This window comes from Alligator sinensis, unplaced genomic scaffold (genome assembly GCF_000455745.1).
Source record: "Alligator sinensis unplaced genomic scaffold, ASM45574v1 scaffold1277_1, whole genome shotgun sequence".
Taxonomy (NCBI): Eukaryota; Metazoa; Chordata; order Crocodylia; family Alligatoridae; genus Alligator; species Alligator sinensis.
This window is the reverse complement of record NW_005842341.1, coordinates 1072276-1094790: the sequence shown is the minus strand read 5'-3', so window position 1 is coordinate 1094790 and position 22515 is coordinate 1072276. Positions and strand designations below refer to the sequence as shown.

The 22515-nt window shown below is 44.4% G+C and overlaps 1 protein-coding gene across 1 annotated transcript in view; it reads left to right on the top strand.

Moving 5' to 3' along the window:
• Positions 1 to 22515, top strand: part of PPP2R5A (protein phosphatase 2 regulatory subunit B'alpha) — a 94685-nt gene that overhangs the window by 35118 nt on the left and 37052 nt on the right. Inside the window, exon 3 of the mRNA XM_006028801.3 lies at positions 7162 to 7358. Within this exon, the coding sequence (XP_006028863.1) occupies positions 7162 to 7358 (197 nt within the window). The remainder of the gene's footprint in view (positions 1 to 7161; positions 7359 to 22515) is intronic.

The window sequence follows — 22515 nt, the reverse complement described above, 5'->3', positions numbered from 1 at the left end:
TATGGTATAGGACAATGGCACTCCAGCTTTTGGTCCTGGGGGCCAGATAAGTGGCGGGGCCAGTCCATGAGCCACATTAACCCCTATGTGCCTGGGGCTTGGCACTGCCCCCTGCTTGCCCTAGTCCATTCAACCTTGGGGGCCCCAGTACCACCCTCTTCCTGTCCTACATGATAGAATTGGGCCCTGGGACCTGCCACATATGTGCCACCCCCCCTTGCATTTGGATCTCTACTGTATAGAGAGCCCTGCTGGCCAGATGTGGCCTGCAGGCTGGGTGGGGCTTGAGTGTTCCTTGCTTAGGAGAGTAAAGGCGGGTATAAATAGGTATAGTGAAGCACTGAGAAATTATAAAAGGAACTGGAGAGAGATCAAAACATTCACTGTTTGGAAGACCAGACTAGATTTACTGTTCAGTTTTACCATATACAAGCTTGATAGTAAGGTTGAACTTGCAAGCAGGGTACCTTCGCTTTCCTTACAACCTGTTCTAGCTTTCACTCCAGGACGTGGTGCCTAGATCTTGCTGAATTCTCATCTTCTCCCCTAAATCTTAGGAATTTCCATCTAACTGGTACATGTCTGGTAAACTACGTATACGCATTGTGTATAGACATTCTAACAAATAATCTGATAGGATATGTGAGAGATCATTTAAATCACAAGGCCAAAGCATTGTTTATTCTAGAACTAAAAATAAATGGCCTACTTAAATTAAGTTGTATGACTCAATTAAAATAAACTTTATACTTTGCTTTCAGATGAATTTAAAAATGGCTTGTGCATTATTAAAAATTGGTTTATAATTTTATTTCTAGAAATAATGAATTTTTTCTTTGGGGGGAGGGCGTTGCGGGCTGCCCCCCGAGAGCTCAGGCTCCTGACCTGCTGCCCTCTCCACTTGGTGGGTGCGACCCAGTGCTGCAAGGCACAGTGGGGCCATGTGGAGATATCCTTACCACTGCAAGCTCCACGCTGCCCTGGCGATTGTCCCCTGCGTGCACAGCAGCAGCAGGGGGTGGCAGTGTGGTGTTGTGTCCCTTGCTGCTGTTGCACAGGCAGGAGACGCCTTGCCAGGGCAGTGCAAAGCTCACGGTGGCAAGTATATTCCTGAGCAGCCCTGCTGTTCCCTGCAGCACCACATTGCATCTGCTGGGCTGCAGAGGCCCTGGGGGAGGGCAGCAGGGTGGGACCCCAAGCCCACAGTGGGCAGCCCACTCTGCCCCCGCTCCATGCACAGGTCTGGGGGGCATGGGTCCCCAGATGAGAAATCCACGGTTTCCTCAGGTAAAGGGGAAAATCCGCGTTTTTCTCTATTTTTCCAGTGGGAAATGGAAAACCCAGATCTTTGGTGATAAGGTATGATGCAACTGTTACAGCTGTGTGTTCCTGTAGCAATACCAGTACAGCAAACCATTGCAGCTTTTTAACCCAGGAGTGGACAAGATACAACTGCCAGGTACTTCACCCGCAACACCCATCAACAGATTGTGTCCCACACAGCCCTTCCATCCATGAGGGTGGGAGCGAGGTGCCCATGTGTACACCCCCTCCCTCCCCAACATACTGTATTGCACCTTGCTCCCACCCTTATGGGTGGAAGGGCCCAGCCCAGCCAGCAGCAGCTCCTATGTGGGGTTGCTGCTGCCAGTGCTGCAGCCCCCAGGGATTTACTCTGCTTCCCCTGCCTCCAGGTTGCTCTGGGCAGCAGGTAGGGAAGCAGTGGGGGCAGGGGCAAGGCTGCAGCTGGGTGGGAGCATGGAATGTGGCTGGGGCTGGCTGCAGTGTGGACCCTGTGCCCAGAGGGTGGCAGCAGTGTGGAGCTTGGCTGGGCCAGGGTGTGGGTGTGAGGGAGGGTGTGGGGGACCCCCCCCCAAACACACACACACACACACACACACACACACACACACTCTCCATGGTGTGTAGCCCTGGCAGGTGGTGACAGCAGCAGCAGGCAGAGGTGCTCAGGGCGCTGGTGCCTGGCAGGGCATGGCTCCAACCAGCACTGCACATTGCGGTGAGGGGCTTAGACTGCATGGCGGAGGCTGTCACCGGTGCTCTCTGCACTCGCTGGGTACAGGAAGGAAGCCCCAAGTGCTGGAGCTGGCTGCCTTTCCTACTGGGGCTGTGTGACACAGGAAGAAAGCCCCAGATGCCTTCCTCTGGAGGGGCAGGGAAGGCAACCAGCTCCAGCACCTGGGGCTTACCTCCCATGCCCAGCAATTGCGGGGAGCACCAGTGATGCAGGCTCTCCCCTAGCTTCCATGTGCACCTCTGCTCAGACCTGCGCCCTGCTGGGCTGACCAGCACCCTGAGTGCCCCCACCTGCTGTACCATGGGAGGAGTGGGGGGGTCCTCATACCCTGCCCCCACACATATACAAACCCCTAACATACCCTATTTGCCCCCCTGCATACATGCACAGTATGTATGACTAAGAATTTAATTTTGAGTTATGAAATCATCTGTATATACGCTACACAAACACAAAACATGACGCAAAATTTTTGTCATAAAATTAAAATATATTCTAGTATAGCAGTTCCCAAATTCTGACAGATTGCACACCACCAATTTAAAACAGTACAACCTTAAGTACCACCAGCAAATTTGTCATATACAGTCATTATAATAAATCTGTTAACGTGTACTACTGACATGTTGTCTGCCACAGATTGGGAACTGCTCTTCTAGTAGGTTGTTTGACTTTTAGGGTATGATTTTTTTTTCTGGTTCAAATTGGCACCCCTTCCTCCCAAAAGGCATATTTCTGGGGGAAGGGGAGGGACTTTTGGTGGCAAAATTCAGGGATTGGGGGTGGGACTTCTGGTCCCAAGATGGTGACCAGGAAACAGGGCAGCTGTCAAGGGGCAGGGCTACCTATGTGGCCCTTGACAGCTCACCAAAAACTCTAGTGGCCCTCCACCCCAAATAATTGCCCACTCATTTTAACCAGTTTCAGAGTTAAATGTAGAGCTGTTTAATTTAGTTTAGTTTGTATAACTTCAATTACATGCTGACAGTTACACTATAATGTCTGAATGTACTTCCTAGCAGCAACTCCCTCTTCCCTTCTGAAGCAGTTGAAAACTCAGTAGCCAGAGATTGCATTTTGTAGTAATTTGTTACTAGATAATAGTATTTAGAGCTCTCTCAAAATACAAGAAATTGCCTGATCAAAGGATCAAGAACTCAATAAGGAGCTTTAAAAGAGGGGAAAGAAACCACAGCAGAAACAATGTAGAATGTGTGGCTCAGTGGACATGTGATAATTCGAAGTACAGCTGTTTGGCATTAGAGTCTCTAAATTATAGTTCTGTAGTTTGATATTTGTAGTTGGACAATGATTTTCCAAATAATAGTTTTCTCCCAGTATTTCAAAAGAAGGTTGACACAAAAGATAGATTTTAATCTTTTTTTTAATTCTTACTTTTAATTTTCCTAAAACAAGACTAATGTTTGTGGTTTGGAAAACAATAGAATGTGTTGACTTTTAGCTAAATCTAGCTTTCACAATTAATTTAATATTTTTGCTAACCAGAAAGATGTGTATATATTTAAGGGATTATGTAGTCTTGATCTCATTCTTCATTGTACATTTATATTAAGAAGGATGAATTAGATGCTTTTATTTATTTACTAGATCAGCAGGTCTCAACCTTTTTAGCCTTATGGCCCCCTCCAGAATCTCTTGATTTTAATAGCATCCCAGTTGATAGTTGCTGAGATGCTAAAATCCTAGATGGTGCCAGGGGACGGCCCCTGTGTACCACTCTTTCTACTGTCTGTTGCCTCCTCAACCCTGGTCTGTGCCTGAGGGGGCAAGTGCAGCTCCTGCTGTCAAGGCAGTTCCTCTGGATTTGCATGCTATTGCCTGGAGCCCACCTGCCTTTTCAGCCCCTTCTCTTGGTCTTGGGGATGGAAGTGATGAGCTGGGTTGAAAAAATGTTTACTAGTATTTTTCTGCATACCAATTGCAAGGGGTAAACTCCAAGAATTCACAGTGAGAAAACTGCAGTGGGTTCTGGGTAGAACAAGCTACAAACTACAAAAGCACTGCTCAGGTTTTTTGATTTTTTGCTCTGTAGAAGTACTGTCAGCAGAGGACCACTTCTGAGGATGTTTAGGAGCCTTATATATAGTTGAGTCTGGAACTAATCTTAAGGAGAGCTCCTATGGCCAGAGAGGGATTTGATGGAAAATGCACACACAGGCTTACCTAGTAGAAAGGAATCCTAATTCAGTGTTTTCTCATGGATTACAAAACTTCTTGGGATGACTTTTTACAGTGAGGAAAAGAAAAAAAAAAGAAAATATATTCTCTTGTCCTTTATTGAATTCAGTTATGTTCATTCTGTTTGTAGTTTTTAATATTATTGGGATGTTCATACTTTCTCTTCAAAAGTGAGTTGCCAACCAACACTATCTTTGGGGAAGAAGTAATATTTTTATTATTTATTTCAGAATGCTTAATTCCTATTGTTCAAAATGGGACTATTGGAATTTTATAGCGCCTTTGTGATATTAGAGGTTACAATAGACTTGGAGCAAATTTCTTCAAGTAGCCTAGCTACAGACAGCCAAAACATATAAAACTGCAGCAAAATGCCTCACAACCGAGATCCAGAAGTGATATTCATATTGGGTTCTTAATTCACAGTGGGATTTCAGGCAAAGGAACAGCTAAATGTTGTGGTTTTGATTTTGGCCACATTTCACTCATCTGATGTTCTTTCTGTCAGTCCTCTTGTGCATTTGATTGGAGAAGCTGTGCCATTGCAACAGGTGTTTCAGCCATCAGCTATAGCACCTCAGTGGTTTTGCACAGCTGTATATCTCCCATGCTAGTTCACAGGCTCTTATAACCCTATGAAGCATCATGGTTCTACTGTTCTTGGTTCAAGCAAAATGACTAGATAATCAGAGTAATTCAGGGTAGCTGTAGTAATTTCTAAAGCTTCTCAATGGGGGAAAGTTGCCTGTACTCCCAGAGAGAACTGAGAGTAAAAGTTTCTGTAGATGAGATCCCAGCTAACTGATTATTTTAAAGGGTTTGCCATTATAGTGTTCCTAGGATGCAAAAAAATAATTGATGAGATAAGGGGAATCTTATTTCTTTGGTTCTGTTTTGTTTTTCCCCTGTTGAATATAGTTTGTTAGAGCCATAACTGATTAATCTTTCTCCTCATGGCTATATGCCAAAGTTACAGGGTTATATTTTGAGCAAATATTTTGCAATAAAATTAATAGGCTTAGTAATTGTTATCTTACTATTAATCACTATGCTATCAAGAAAAATATAATACTAATGGAGGAATGTTTTGCTCAATAGCAAGCTGACAGAGTTGACAAGATCCAATTTTTTTCCCCCCCCCCTTTCTTTTTTGAATAAAAATTACAAGACAATGTGTGGTTTTAACTGAACAAAATATCTGGAAACTTTGAAAATTTAAGGATATTAATTCATTAGATTATCTAGTCTAAGATATGAAAACATAGGATACAAATATTTTCTTTGTGATATTGGGGTAAGTTCTTCCATGGTATTTTTTTTTTTATATCAAATAATGAAAGAGTTAAATGCTTTATAAATGAGGAGGAAGCTAAAGATAGAATTCCAGCTCTGCATATTTTGCAGTTTTTAAATAAATTATATTGTAACAGGAGGGACGGCAGGGTCGCCATGCTAGCCCTTGCCGCCTCTGCTACTGTACCAAGCTTCGGACTTGCACCCTCCTATTCTCGCCCGCCACGACTTTGATGATGTGTTTTCATAGGGAGGCTACCTCTCCTCCACTTGGCCACAGTTCTCCTGCTCCAGGTGTCCTGCATATCTAAGCTTTGCAGGCCTTCTCTGTACGCCACCCTTCTCTGTACGCCACCCTTCTCACTAGGGCCTTCTCTGTACTGCAGCCCTTCTCACTGGGGCTTCTCCATAATGCTGCCCCTCTCACCGGGCTCTTCCCTTTGCAGGGCTGCCCTCTCACTGGGCTCTGCTTTGGGAGCTGGGTCCTGTACCCCCAAACTCCATGCCCTCACTGGGGCTGGGATCCTCACTCTACCATGAGTCCCCTGAGGCCTCCTCCATCCCCTTATAGCCTCGTTTGGTGTTAAACAACCAAACGATACAGAAACTCAAGCCTCCTGGCTACAACTTAAACATAAGCCACCTGGCTGTAACCACATTGCTCAGACATCTTGGAGCTGTTACCCTTTACTCTGCTAGTGGTACCTGCAATCAGGCTTCTCCTCACATCATTGCTCCAGGAGCTGCTGCTGCTGCTGCTGCTGCTGCTGCTCTCTAGCTGCTGGCAGGGAACTCCTTCTGTCCTGGATACTGGCCTCAACCTCCCCCCTTTTTCCTAAGAGCCAGGCCTTGCCCCTTATAGCCAGCTGACCGCTGGCAGGTGTGGGTCGTTTGCTGCCTCCCGTTGCCCTGGCAACCAGCACCTGAGGAGCCCTCCAGGCTCTCTCAGTAGCAGGCACCTTGGTGTCCTGCTACAGATATAATAAAGCAGGTGTGTCAGTAATGTAGCTCCCCAAGTCATATTAGGATCATAGAGGCTCTTGTGGGCTGGAACTAGACCCACTTCTTGTGGGGCGAGTGGTGACAGGGAATTACTACAATTGTTGCTCCCACTCTCCCCTCCCCTTTCGTCCCTTTTGGGCAGACATGCAGCCCCAATGAGTCTTCATAGTTGAGAAGTTGGTTGTGGGCCTACCACCAAATTCCCAGACCCTGCAGGAGCCCTGCAGCTGTATCTTTGACACTGCCGTAATAAAATTGGTGGATATAGTACAACAAATATATTAATTGAATGATTAGTGCCGTAGATTTTATATGTGGTGGGGATGTATGTATATATAAAGTGTAATTTTTCCTATGTTCCCTATTTATGTTACCATATCACTCTTTAAAATTCCTTGAACACTGTGGATAAGATGTAGCTGAGGTTTTCACTGCATATTAGTGGAACTTTTAATTATGTTTACAGTTGTAACAGCACTGAATGTGTATTTTGCTTGCCATCTGACTTGTAGCCTGTATTAAAAATGCAGGCAGGTATGTTGTGTGGGTTACAGCTAATAATTAGAGATTTAAACATTCACGCTTCATTTCTTCTAAAAACATGTTTGTTTGTTTTTCTCTGCTTACAGATGCCACCTCAAATGAGCAGCAAGAACTTTTTTGTCAGAAGTTGCAGCAGTGTTGCATACTGTTTGATTTCATAGACTCTGTTTCAGACTTGAAGAGCAAAGAAATTAAGAGAGCAACACTGAATGAACTGGTTGAATATGTTTCAACAAATCGTGGAGTGCTTGTTGAACCAGCATATGCTGACATAGTGAAAATGGTAAGTAAAATATGGAGTTGAACTTCTTTGATATTTTTGGCACAGGGTAGTATTACTGATCCTTACAGTTCCTATTTGACTTTATACTGTTGCAAAAGCTATAAACCAGTGATTCTTAACCAGGGTGTTATGGCACCCTACAGTGCTTAGAGATCCTTTCAGGGGTGTTGTGGAGTGCTGCACAACATCAGCACTATTAGGTGTGCAAACATGATTCACAAGATAAAATGTAGAGTTAACACTATAGATTCCCATGTGAAAAACACATTTTGACCTGTTATCATCTTCTGGAGTTCTTTGCAATAGAACAGTTGCTCTATTTTTCTGTAGTCAAGAAAAGAAAACTAATAGCTGGAATTTGCTGAGGGATGCCTCAAATCTACCAAGGGGTGTCTCAAATCTTGTGGAGTGCCTTGTGTCTAAAAAGGTTGAGAATCACTGTTATAGACTATTACTATAAGTTTAATAATATTTGTTCATGATAATTTTTACCTATAGAATTGTTTAGATTTGTAAACATTGTTTAGAATTGTGTAATATTTTTCTGCTTAAAACTTTATTTGGTCTGATATAATAAATGCAGCATATTTTAAAATTGACTAACATATGACAAGCTTAGATTTTGGGCAAGCTGAATGCAGAAACAAATGCAAACACTTTGAGTTCTTCTAGCACTCGCTTGAGAATGGTAATAGTTCTGTGCGCTAAAGTTGTTTTTTTTTCTTGGAAAGATTCTAGTTGAAGTTGGCTTCAGTGGAAAGGAAACTTCTCTAAAAGAAACTGAATCTACCGTATTATACACACTCCCCTTCTTCCCTACCCCAAAAGAAAAAAAACAGCTGTGAGAAGCTTGTGCATTATATGCAAGGCAGTGTCTGCCACTTAAGCTTCAGCTGGGCGAAAGTAAAAGTAAAGTCTACCTGTGGTTGATAGGAGCTGAACAGTGAACATGCTCAAATACCTAGCTGCTACTACTCAGTTACTTACTACAAGGAAAGATCTTTTCTTCATTCTGCCATTCTTAAGTAAAGTATGTATCTTACTCCAAGGCATGTTGTATGCGAGCAAATACAGTATTTAGTGTATCTATACTGTTTTGGGAAAAATATGGCCCATGGGCCGCATCTATCTGGCCTGTGACTGGTCCCTTGGTCCCCCCCGTGACCCAGGTGCGGGAGGCGGCCTGAGCTGTGGCATGTGCGGCTGGTCCTACCACCCCTGGGCATGCAGTGGGGCAGGGCAGTGTGGCTTCTGGACTCCACTGCCTGAGTACCTTGGCCCCTGTGTTTCTGCACCCACCACTGGGGTTGCCCAATGGAGCAGGTGGTCAGAGTCTCCATAGAGACTGGCTCAGGACCTGTGTAGGCAGTGTACAGTTGACTGGGTGAATGAGATGGGGCCACAGATGGGAGGGGAGTGGTGTCTGGGTGTGAGATTGGTAGACGGGACCAGGGCTGGGCTGGGACTGGGATTGCAGGGCAGTAATGGTGTGGGACCAGGGCCTGGGGTAGAACCATGATCCAGTCTTGGCACACCCCTGCCTGTGGAACCAGTGCCCATCACAAGGATATGCAGGCAGTAGTTCATGGCTCTGCCCTGGCCCTGGGCTGTCACTGCTCTGTGATCCTGGCCCTGCCTGCCTGTCCCACTCCTGGATGCTGCTCTCCATGGCCCCATCCAATCTACCTGGCTTAGCGCATCCTGCCCACATGGGTCCTGGGATGGTCTTCATGGAGACCCTGGGATTGTTGGTTGGTAACAGTGCAGGGCCGGGCCCCAGGGCAGGGTCACTTAGCAAATTTTAGTGAGCTGTTGTGGGGCAAGGGGGTGTTGACCCAGCCCACAACAGCTCACCAAAACTCCCTAGGTGGCCCTTGGGGCCCAAGTAATTTCCCACCCCTGAGCTATGCTGTATCAGTGGTTTTCAACCTTATTGGTCTCGAGACATCCTTCCATAACTTTTGTGAATTAAGTGGCACCCAATTTAAAAGCTAACTCCTATAATACTGTACTTGCTTGCTTTCCAAAGGGGTCAGACAGTGGAGGTGCAGGATTGGCCAGGCAGGGACAAGTCTAAGCCTCTATTTATGTACTTATCTCCTCACATCTTGTGGTGCTGTTCAAAGGATCTGGCGGCACCCCAGAGTGCCATAGGACCTTGTTTAAGGAATCACTACACTATATGAACATCTGCCACTGTTTTGGTCTCTAAAATCTCTTAGAATATTCTAGTGTAAGTAATCTACTTTTAAATCAATGGGATGTACCTGTATGTTCCAGAGTCTGTACAAACTGACTTGCTCTGCGTCTTCTCCAGATAATATTAATAGAATAGGCAAAGAATTTATTCAAAATTATTATTCAGGGTGACACCTTTTATCTTTTTTTTTTTTTTTTTTTTTTTTTTTTTTTTTTTTTTTTTTTTTTGACACGTTTATTTTTTAGATAAGGAAGAGATGTTTTTAGGGTTTCAGAGCAATCCATCTCATGTATTTAAATCATGACTGGTTAATTACTTTTTAAAAAATTGCTAATATATAGTCTCCAGAAGCAACAGGTAGGGATCTTAATAGCTAGAAGCAAAATTTTCACATGTATGCAAAACAGCGCTAAGTAATAGGTATGCATTTTTAAAGATCCATTCCCCATTAACAAATTACCAACAGTAAGAGTTTTGGATAGACTAACTTCTTAAGCATGACTTATACTCCACTTGTAGAATGTGGGCAAAACTAAATTTTCTTTCATTTCTGTTGTGAAAGTTAATTTCACACTTCACCTGTGATCACTTTTAATATTTTTTAAGTCTTTTCCGATATTGAGAGGGTCTGAGTTGCAGGGGAGGGAGGCAGGCTGGAGGGCAACTTGATGAAGTTTGGTGACCTCTTGAGGGCTGCAAAGGGTACACCCTTTGTCAAACTGCTGTGCCCTGCCCCTAGTTACCATCTTGGGACCAGAAGGCCCACCCCTAACCTTTAACCTTTGCCACCAGAAGTCCCTCCCCTTGCCCCTGAAGTACTTCTTTTGTGGGGGGGAGTTTGCCATCTTGGAACCGGAAGCCCCACCCTGTCGCATGTTCATGACATAAGAAAGCCCACCTACCCAAGACCATATAATAGCTTACAATAAAGTCTTATTCTTGTATATTGAGTGTGGAGGGATAGGAGGGTATATGTGGAGGAGTGGTGTGTGTGGTTGAGGGTGGGGAGTGTGCAGTGTGTGTGGCTGGGGGTGGGGGAGTGTGCAGGGTTGTCAGTGCTAGGTCCTGGCAGCTGGCCTGGGGGTTTGTGTGGAGTGGGAGAGAGGGACAGGAGGCACATACAGCAGAGCTTGCTTGGGCGGTGCAGTTCATCTGTTCCTCTTCCCTCCTGGCCTGCAGCTGCTCCCTGGTGCTCTGCGTGGGGCCAGGCCCCACCCACTCCCACCCAAGGCAGCCTACCTCCTCCTGCTCCCGCCTGCACCGGCCCTGCACTCCCACTGGCTTCAGCCCTGGCCCTGCACTCCCTCCAACTCCACACTTCTGCCTGCTCTGACCTTGAGCTTCTGCCAGATGAGGCCCTGCACTTCTACTGGCCCTGGTCCCAGCCCCATGCTCCTGCCAGCTCCAGTCCCATACTCCTGGCTCCAGCTGCCTCTCTGCTCCTGTCGGCTCTGGCCCCATGTTCCCATTGGCTCTGCACTTCCGCCAGCTCCATGGCAATTAATGGTGGGTGCCTGTCCATGGGCCGAATCCAAGCTGGTGGGCCGTATTTTGCCCACCCATGATCTAAGTCATTGTTTCCCAACTGGTGTGCAGTGGTACACTGGTGTGTCGTCAGGCACGTCCAGGTGTGCCGTGGCATTTTGGGCTGGAGCCACGCCCCTGCCTGCTGCTGGTGTGGGCCTCCAGACAGATGGGGGTTGTGGCTCCAGCCAGTGATACAGATGCCGCTTGCCACCTGATCCTCCTCCTCCCTCCCCCTGCTCCACGGCGTTTGGCTGCTTGCTACCTCCTCCCCCCGCCCACTGCTTGGCTGGTGTGTCGTGGGGTGGGGGAGGCCATGTAAGTGTGCCGCAGGGTGAAAAAGGTTGGGAAACGCTGGTCTAAGTGCATGTTGAAGGTGAAGGAACCTAGCATGAGGAAGTATAGTGAAGGGAGCTATCAAATAAACAAGTGACAGTAATGGAAAAAAAATGAAGAAACAACTAATATAGTAGTAGTATTGGTGGTAGATTGAAAAGTGGTAGAAGAAAAAAGACACTAAGACCTGAATATGAGGTAGAAAATAGCACAGTAGACCAGAAAAGAGTGTCTCACTAGCAAAGCAAATCATTCATGGGATCATTTTTTGGTTTTGCTACTAAAAAAACATGTGTCAACAAGAGAGTTTAAATATAAAATTAAGAGAATTTCTAAAAGTAGACTTCAAGAAGAAGAGTTGAAGTATCAGAATTAGTTAGCTCATAGTTCATTCAGAAAAATGAATGAATCGGTAGATGGAAATAAGATGCCAGAGATGTCTATAATCTTATATTATGTATTGGGTTATCAAGTTTTCTGTTTTCAAGAAACAGCCTCTTGATGGCTGATGTCTTTATTGTTGTCTTATATTTGTTGTATAATTTTATTTCACTTTTGAAAAATATTTTAAGTACCAATATTTAAAAACAATCTTTAAAAGGAGAGGAATGAATTGTTTGCTCTTTTTGCTGCTTTGATACAAAAAGTTGGGCAGGTTTTAAAAAAAACCCAACCCTGCTTGTTTTGTGTTGCAAATAAACAGTCATGTCTTCCCCATTTCAGCTGCAAGTGGCCTTTGAAAGAAGATAGTATGGAAATTTCATTATTAGCAAATTATTGGGCAGTTGAATAATTGCAGAACTTTGGTTTGAATTGGCACTCGAGTTATTAACATTAACCAAAATTAATTAAGGACAGTTTAACATTCAGGGGTGATCTCCTGAGCTTGGAGTGTTCATTGCAGTTGTTTCTGTATCCTGAATGTCCTTGTGCCCCCTACCTGAGGTTATAAAGTACCCAAGAAGTCCTTAGTTAGTAGTTACTTTTCATTGCATGGCAGCAAGAAGGAACCTTGCAGTGTCTGACTACTGTGCACTCTCTTCCATCATGCTGGGCTGCTTAGTAATGCTTATTAGAGGTTGCATTGTGCCTACAGGGAGAAATGGGATTTAGGGAACATGCCCACAATCTTGACTCAGACTGCTATGGTTTAATCAGCCCCTAGGCTTTAAAACTTTGTCTTTTCTGAGGAGGCTATCCTTGCCAGTGGTGGGCACTCTTGTTGCTTATTGTACCAGAGCAAGGGCATATCCCAGACATGTCTTGATTTTTCATTTCTTGTCCAAGAAAACAAAGTGAAGAAGGCCTGCTTTCAAGCTCTTTGAACTTGAGAGGCTTCAGTGACAGCCTCTGAGACAAAAGATCCCTCCAAGCCTTAATAGTCAGTTTCTTCAGCAGTGTTCCAAATCTCCCTGGCAACTGGGGGAAGGCAAAAGCTTTGCTCTGAGCCTGGCATTAGGACTGCCTCTTAAGAACTCTCCAGGATCTTCTGCCTCCAAGGAACATATACAGGAGACTCAAGGCTTACCTTTTTGTAGCAAAGTTTTCACAAGATTTTTATTTTTTACTGCATGATTTTTGGGTGTGAAGATTTTCTCCTTAGAACTGCTAAGCTAAATATTTTTTTACTTTCTGAAAAGAATGTAAAAGACAAAACTTCTTTCCCCTTAGAAATGACAGATAGTAGGCTGTAGTGAAACCCACTCAGCAAGTGTGGAGGCAAGGTCCATACCAAGATGGCTGAGCAGTCCCTGAGATACTCTATTCTTAGGTAGCATCTTTGCTGAAATGATTGAGCAGTCCACATGGAAGCTCCCTGTAATAATACAAATAACTGTAAGAGGTGTTATAAAAGGAAGCAAGACTTAAGGAGGAGACCACAGCCTTTCATTTATCTCAGAAGTAGACTCTTTTTTGCCTTTCCTTGCCTTTCCTTCATAGCCGCTGAAAGTAAAGACTAAAGGAACAGGTCACAGTATGCAATAATCATCTCATTAATGCTCAGGTCTTGCAGCTTGGACTAGAAAAAAATGAAAATGGAACCTATAGTTAAACTCCTTAGGTGTATATCCCATGGTGCAAAATGGGCTGATCTTGAACCCCAAATCACTACTGCTTAAACAGTCACCTGTGAAGCAGAGAAAAGAAACTAGATGCTCATTATAAGATGATGATTAACATTTCTTCTAGTGTCTGGAAGGAAAATCACAAATATCTATGTATCACTTTGAGGTATAGATTGTAGGATTACAAAGGGGCTATATCAGGGCAAAATTGATTAAGGCAAAACAGAAGTGCCATAGTGGGCCAGACCAATGGTTCATCTAGCTCAGTATCTAGTCTCCGATAATGGCAGGTGTGAATGCTCCAGAAGGAGAGAATTAAACCAGATATATCTAGATCTAACTTCTATTAATTGTGATCCCTGGCATCCATCACTATTGGTTTAGAAATACCAGGGGAAACATCTGCAACCATTCTGTTCAACAGCTATTATCCATGATCTGTCATTCATGAATCTGTCTAGTCCCTTTTTGAACCTGGCTATGCTATCTGCCTCTGCCAGTTCCTGTGGCATTTAATTCCACAAGTTAACAACCCATGGCATAAAAAAAATCTTTCTCTTGTTAATTGTGAACCTGTCTCCTAATTTCATTGCGTGTCCCCTAGTTCTAGTATTCTGAGACTTGGTGAATAAAGAGTTCCCTTTTCACTTGATCCACACCATTTGTGTTTTATATTTCTAGCACATCATCTTCCTTAGCTGCCTTCTATCCAAACTAAAGAGTCCTATTTTTTTTTAGTCCTAGGAACTGTTCCATACCCCTTATCAATTTTGGTTGCCCTTCTTTGTACCTTTTCCAATTCTACTACATCCTTTTGGACATGTGGATAGCAGAACTGTACATACTACTCAAAATGTGGGTGCACTATGTATTTGTATAATGGCACAATGATGCTCTATTTTGTTTTTAATTCCCTTCTTGATTATGTCTGACATTTTTTTATTGGCTTTTTTGGTTGATGCTGCACATTTTGGTGACACTTCTAGTGAACTATCAACAGTGACTCCCAAGGTCTCATTCCTAAGTCATAATAGGTCGTTCAGAACCCAGCACTGTATATGAGATAATATGTAAATAATTGATATTATTTTTCCCTTTATGGCTTATCTTGTGCTTGTTGGCACTGACACTTCTCTGCCATTTTTTGCCTACTCACTTAGCTTGATGAGAGATTTCTGCATCTACTCTGTTAGCTTGGGATTTGACTAGCTAGAATTTGTTTTTATCTGCAAACTTGGAGATTTCACTGTGCACCCCCATTTCCAGATCATTGATGAAAATGTTGAACAGAGTTTAGACCTATCTCAGATACCTGCAGGTCTCTACTTTTGACCTCCCTTTATCCTGAAAAGTGACCACTTAGGCCTACCCTTTGCTTTCTGAAGTCTTTTAACCATCTCTCCATTCATGAAAGAGCCTTCCTTCCAATCCCATGGCAACTCCGTTTTTTAAAAAGGCTTTGATGAGAGACTTTGTCAGAGGTCTTTTGAAAGTCCAAATATTTGATGTCATCTGGCTCCTGTGTCCACATGATTGTTAACTAAGGATGTAAATATTGTTTTAAAAATATTCATTTAACTTCCTCTAATTATATCAGTTAAATGATTAACCAGTAGCACAGCACCTTGGACACACCTGCTGCTGGGAACAGCTCCTGACTCCCTGGGCCCTTTGACAGGGGGAGGCCCAGGAAAAGGCAGTGGCAAGCCCAGCCAGACAACACAGCCCACTTGAAGCCCTGATTGGGAGGCAGGAAGCACCTGTGAATGAGCAGCTAGTTGCTTAATTCATGAGTCATCTGACTGCTCCCTGTTTTCCTTTTAGGCTATGGGTACTAGTTCCCTTCTCCTCCTCCCTCCTTCCCTCTTGCTTGCCTACCCTGCTGCCTTCCTGTTCCTGCTGGGGCACTGCACAGCTTCCTTTCCCTGTTTCCCTGCCACACTGTGCTAGCCCCAAGCTAAATGATAGCTGGTAAACTAACTGGTTATCACTGCACTCATCGGTGAAATGATTATTCATTTAATCTTTCACATCCCTGTTGTTAACACCCTCAAAGAACTCAAGCAGATTGGTGTGGCAGGATTTCCCTTTGCAAAAAAAAGGATTCTTCCCTTGTAGATCATATTTGTCCACGTGACTGCTGATTTTATTCTTTATTATAGATTCTACCAACTTGCCAGGGATGGAAGTGAGACTCACTGGTCTGTAGTACCCAGATCACTTCTGGAACCCTTTTCAAACATGGGCTCCATGACACTTCCGTTATTATTGCTTGTCCCATTTTAGCAGCTTCTCTGAAATCCGTAAGCATTTCCTGATCAGGGGGTCAGCAGTACAACCCTAATACTATGTTCTTTTTATTCAAGTAAAAATGAATTTCCTCCCCCAAGGCCCTTCCGCCCCACAGACTAGCTGGCTAGATGCTGCTCTCCAAGCTGCGGCTGTGCGCACATGTGCGGCATTTATCCGTGACCTTATCAGCTACACTGTCCAAAAAAAGCTAGTTGCCGATGATGTCAATTTTCCTTTTATCAGTGCTGATCTAATATGGACTGATATGTCGACGCACCTCTACTTTTAGGTCTAAGTCTCTATTTGAGACCAGGCATTCTGGTTCACCCATCTTACCATATTTTTTGCATATAGCATACCCCCTTATATACTATGAACCTTGATTTTGAAGGGGAGCCTGAAAAAAAAAGTCTTTGAACAAGGAAAATGCATGGCAGCAGTTAGGGAGCTGAACCTGTTCTCCCAAGGCTCCTGCCAGCCCCCGCATGCCAGTTGGGCCTGCAGACTGACCCAGTGTGCCAGGTCCAGGACCGTGTGCCACATCCGACCCTGCATGCTGGCTATGGAACCACATTCAGGGTTGGACCCAGTGCACTGCCTTCTGGGCTGTTTGCTGAGCCTAGGACCATGTACTGATTCTGGGTTGGACCCAGCACATGGCTCTAGAGCCAGTGCACAGTCCCAGGCTTGCCCAGAGGCAACATATGGGGTCACCGCACATGACTCTGGAGTCAGCATGCCTAGTTCAGGGCCAAGTGGGACTCAGCTCTCTGAGTCCAGCCACATACCAACCCCACATGCTGGCCAGACCTGGCATGTGGCTGGGGAGGGGAAGCTCCCTACAGGTCTGGAAACTTGGTGGCAAGGGGAGGGAGTAGTGGCAACATTAATCACCATGGCTTCCAAAGCTGCTACCACTACTGCTCTCCTCAGTGCCCCCTTGTCAAATTTCTAACCAAGGTGGGGATCCTTTTTCGTTGTCTATAATGCAGATCTCAATTTTTCCCAGTTGGTTTTGGGTAAAAAAGGTGAGGGTTATATGAAAGAAAATATGGTAGTTCTTAGTTTTCTACACACATGCCAGAAGCCTGATTCTCAACCAACATAGCATGGCACCCTGGGGTGCCATGATATAGTTTCAGGGGTGCTATGGAATGCCACACGGTGTTAACACCATTGGGTGTGCAGACATGATTCATAAGATAAACCCCAAAATTTCAAGTAAATCCACAGGGTTAAAAAACAATTCTGAACTGTTTTGGTCTTCCTGAGTTCTTTGCAATAGAAAAATTGCTGTACTATTTTTCCATAATCAAAAAATGAGTGAGACCTAAGAGCTGGCATTTTTAGGCGTACCTGGATTATAATGAGGGGTGCCTTGAGTCTAAAATGGTTGTGAACCGCTGGTGTAGAAGCATTTACATTTTTCCCTTGTTCAGCTGCCTGTTACTGCTCATGCTATTTGATTGGGACTAGGCATTCTGACTTATCCTCACTGTTGTCTACATTTTATTCTTGTTGCCCTTTACTGTCCTCTTCAAGGTAGCATAGAATCTGAATGATGTCCCCTTTTGGGGTTGTTATCCGAGCCCATGTGTTCTTCCACGCCTGTTGAATGAACAGGGGGAAGGATTGCCTGCTTGTGGCCTAATGAGGCAGAGCTAGCCCAGGCCCAGGGGAGCACAAAAGAAGAGGAGCTAGGCAGCCAGGGGTGAGAAAACAAAGGACTTCTAGGACCAGATCCAAAAAAATATTAAGCATTTAACTCTATTGAGGTTTAAGCTAATCAGTTTAGGTGTCTCAATAGGCATTAGCTGCCTTTTCTTACATAGGAGGGCCAACGCATGGAAAGATGAATCAGAATCTAAAGACATACTGTGCTGATTACAGCCAGAAAGAGCTAGGAAAGAGCACTGTTGCCATGAGAAGCATAGGTCCCTTTCTAGTAAAACAAGGCAAAAAATTCATCATGCCATTGATACCCCTCAGTTAAAATATAGCTTGTATACCAAATCAACAATATCTAACACCTTGACACAGATTAGTTGAAGTTAGGGATGCAAATACTGATTAATTAAGTACCCATTTAAACTTCCCTAATGTTATTGCTTAAACCAGGGTGGGGAACAATACAGCCGGGATCTGGCCCACCAACTAATTGTATTCAGCCAGTGGGTGGGCGGGCGGCTGCAAATTCATGGGATCCGACCTGTGAGCAGCTGTTAGCTCTGGCTCTGGCCACTGTATGGAGCTGGACAGGTGGGGTTGTTTTTGCCCAGTGCTGACGTGGCGGTGTCAGCTGTGAACCCAGGTGGATGCTGGGATCCCCGCTGCGAGCCTGCTCGCCGCATCCACAGCTGATGCTGGCATCCGCCTGGGGCTGCTTTCTGCACACCAGGTGGGTGCTGGCATAAACTGTGAATATAGCTGGCATGCTCCAGGGGCTTGCTGTTGCTCTGGGCGCACACACCCACATACACACCTCATACGCCACCATACACCCCCCCCCAACCACAGCCCACATACTACTCCTCCCCCCCCCAATATACAAGGGTAAGACTTTTTTGAGCTCTTATAGAGGTGGTTGATACATGACACAAATGCATAATCAGGACAAAAAATATATTTTTAAATAAAATGTAAATACATTATAGTAGATGTTTGACTTTTAGTATATGATTTGTTTTTTTCTGGTTTCAAGATGGCAACCTCCCCTCCCCTCCACACTCCCTCCAAAAGAAAAAAAAAAGGAGTACTTCTTGCCCTCGCTCCTAGGACTTTTGGTAACAAAGGTTAGGGGGTGTCTCGGATGGCCAGAGCCGACTCGAGGTGATTTAGAAATTGCTCGTTCGTTAGGGCGGGCTGGTGAATGGAGAGGCAGACAAGGTTTAATGGTTGCAAAAACGTTTACTTACGCCGCTTGTAGTTGCGACGCAGATGGTCCGGTCGTCTGAACAACTATGTGAGTTGTTCCAGCTGGCGAGGCCCAAGCCAGTTAATCCGTCCGCAATTTAAGCCGGCGGGAAAAAGGGTACGTCTGGGATTGCGCTCGGCGACGGGAAGAAGGATCGATAGGTGATCAGTCTATCGATCAGCTAGCCGCAAGTCAGATCTCTTTAGAGGCACTCTGCAGCGTGCTCAAAGTTCTTCGACTTGGGCGGAAGTCGCACGAAATTTTAAACGGCTAGCAAGCCAATTACTAGCCACCACGTAGGAATAATTTAGAACTAGCCAATAGCGGGACACAAATTTGCATTCAAATAGCGGGAACTCTTTGCACTGTGCATTTCTGTGCTGCAAAGAAGAAATGCACCCTGCAAATTGGCGGGAACTTTCTTGCACCGAGGTTCTTCTGTGCAGCAAAAACCCTCGCTGTGCAAGAGGCTCTCATGTGGCAAGAAAATTCCAGCGTGCCGAGGCACCAAAATCACTGGGTTGTGACAGGGGGCAGGACCTCTGGTCCCAAGATGGCGACCAGGGGTGAGACACCTGCCAAGGGGCAGGGCTAACCTTGCTGCCCTTGACAGCTCACCAAAACTCATTAAGCAGCCCTCTAACCAAAATAATTGCCCACCCCCATACTAGTCCCTTTTCCCCCCAACTTTTGTTTCCCCACTCCTTCTCACTCCTCCCCTCCCTTCTGTTTGCTCTACCATCTTCAGAGGCACCACATTGCCACTTTTCTGCTCCCTCCCCTTTCCCCCCATTCCCTGCGGGACTGCTCCCAGCCCCGCACTAAATGATAACTGACAAGGTATTACCTGCTTTTAATATTTGAATATTTAAACGTGTAACCATTCACATCCCTAATTAAAGTAGCCTTGGAACCTCCTGAAACCACTTGTTGTATTTCCCTCAACTCTTCTGTATCAGATCAGCAGTCACATGCTCAGTACTGTAGCTTTGTGGCAGTGGTTCAAATACCTATGCCTATGGTAGAGATATTTCCTGTGTTGACATTCTTGGCACTGAGTGATCTTGTAGTAATGCAGGCATGTTATCATTGTTTCCCTAGTTTGTCAATAGAAGTATTTCTGCTTGCTGCTGTTTATGAATACTGCCAGGTTACCAGCGAGATCTCCTGCTCAGGTCATGGATGAGATTTAGGCATCTCCAAGGATACCAGAAAGGGTATTTCCTGCCTGAGGAGTGTGTTCATTTTCTTTTTATTCTTTTGTAGACAACAGAAGGTGTCTTCTACCTTTTCACCTCACTTATTCTTATGAGCCAGATTGGTCTGATAGGAAGTCCAGGGATCACTTCAAAACAAGTCTCTTGTAAATCTCGTTGGGGTGGAAATCGGGATGAATGGTTTCTATGACAATCCCAGTCCTTTATTTTTAGAATCTGCGGTCTTGCCCTTAGTGGATTCCTTGTGGCCAACAAAGAAAGCTTCCTCTAATATCCCACCCCTAAAAACATCATAGGTCTACTTAAGTTGATTGGTGTCTACAATCTTAGACAATAACTTTAGACTACAGCAGGAGCATAAAAGCAATGAAGATCACCTGCATAAAATGGAAAGTCAATTTCAGCAAAAATCTATCATTTTACTTAATGAGGTAGTCACCACTTCTATCCCAGTGGAGGCAAAGCAAAAACAAACAAACAACTCCTCCCTCCCCAAAAACCAATCAAACAAACAAACCCCAAAACAAAAACCAAACAAACCTGTATATTCTATTTTTCATTCTTGGTATGTTCACTCTGACTATAAACAAAAGGTTGTTAGAATTTGCTTAGGTAATTTGGCAAATCCCAGCATACTTTATCTAAGAAAGCTTACCAATGCTGTATAGGTCCTAAGTGGTTTGAATATTTCTACACTCACACAATTCCAGGATTGCTGATGGGTGCCAGCATTGTACAGAAGATCCAAATAGCAACACCTTCAAATAACTTCTTTGTCAAAAGAGATTAATCTTTTGAATCTCCAGATGCAGTCTTCAAATTATCAAGAATTTCTGTCAAAATACAATTCTTTCAGTTAGGACAGGATGACATATTTCAGAGGTTCCCAGACTTTTTCTTATTGCATACCCCCTTCCAGATTTACCAGCTGTCTCCATACCCCTACTAGCATACGTTTTATATTTTAACCCCTTAAATGCCAATTGTTTTTTATAATGGAAATTAAATCTGCTGTTACACAATTTCTCCTGCATACCCCCAGGGATGTCTTGTGTACCCCCAGGGGTATGTGTACCACAGTTTGGGAACCCCTGGCATATTGTATAGAGCAGAACTTCCAGGAACCTAGAGAAGAGCTAAAATCTCTAGTAGCTGAAGTGTATTGAGTTATCTGAACACCTTCAAGCTGTTTTGACACAGTGACCTCCTACTTGAAAGTTGTCATTTATTCCACACCTGAATTCATAAAGAGCTTAATTCTTTAAAGGATGTGGAAGCCAGTCGCTACTACTTTTGCAAATGTATACCAACTCTAGGAAGACATAGGTTGGATCCAAGACCCACCCAAGATTATGGGTGTCAAACATGTGACCTGGGGAGCTGTTCCATCCAGCCCACCAATAGTCCAGCCAGTTACTGGGGGGGCATGGCTAGTGGAGCATGACCTGCTGTAGAATTCAGGTCCCTGGGCACCACTGGTCATGGCTAGTAGTGGCAGAGAGGCAAGTGAGGGCTAGACAGATACAGCCCTCACTTGTTCCATCACCACCTGACATATGCGACCACCCCCATGCCATTGCCATGTAGTGGTAATGGTATATAGAACTTGCCACAGCTGCTACTGGCATCATGGATTTGGCCTGGGAGGAGCCTCTGCAGTCTGGATCCAGCCTGGGACCCAGGTTGAATTTGTTACCCCTGTTCAAGATTATTGTTTTAAACAAAGAAAGGCATCTGCATCACAGATTTCATTTCATAGAGTCATGGAGAAGTAGGGCTGGAAGGGACCTCCAGAGGTCATCTAGTCCAACCTCCTGCCTGAGGCAGGATCATCCCTATCCAAACCATCCCATACAAACCATAATCTAAACTCTACATATAACTACTGTCATTACCCTTTCCTTTCCAGGGAGTGATCAGGGAATGTAGAAAGTGCTGTTGAGGTTTTCTGTTCAGATACCAAGATCTTTCTCACCTAGATATTATAGTGGCAAGTTCTGCCTAGCATAGCCAGTACACAGAAATGGAATTGCCATGGGTACTTTAGTTGTACTGGACTTTCCTTGTTTTACCCTGAAATAAAAAGCCTTGAAAAAGAGAGCCTTCTTCTAAAAGGGATTCAAGGAAAATGTCCCATCTAAATCAGTCACTCTTATTTTGTAATGAAAAAACAGCCTCATTTAATTTGTCCTATATACACCATCAAGAACTAGGGGGGCCTGGTTCTCCAACTCTTTGGACTCAAGGTACTCCTCATTGGACTTGATGCTCCCTCCATAACTCTTGTGAATTAAACAGCACCCAATTAGAAAAATTAATTTATAGACTATAGTGCTTACTTTCTTGCAGTGGGGACAGGGGACAAGGCTGAGCCTGTGCTTATCTTTTTAGTTTATCTGCTTATCTCCTTATACCTCATGGCATCCTTCCCAAGATCTGACAGCACCCCAGAGTGCCCTGGTTGATAATCACTGATATATAGATTTGGATATTAAGATTTTTCCAAATAAGGTGAGTATATTGTCTTCCTCCTTTCAGACTTTTAATGGTTATTGTCTTAAACATCCCTTCAGTACTTGTAGGGGAAATTGATATACCCATTTTTTTG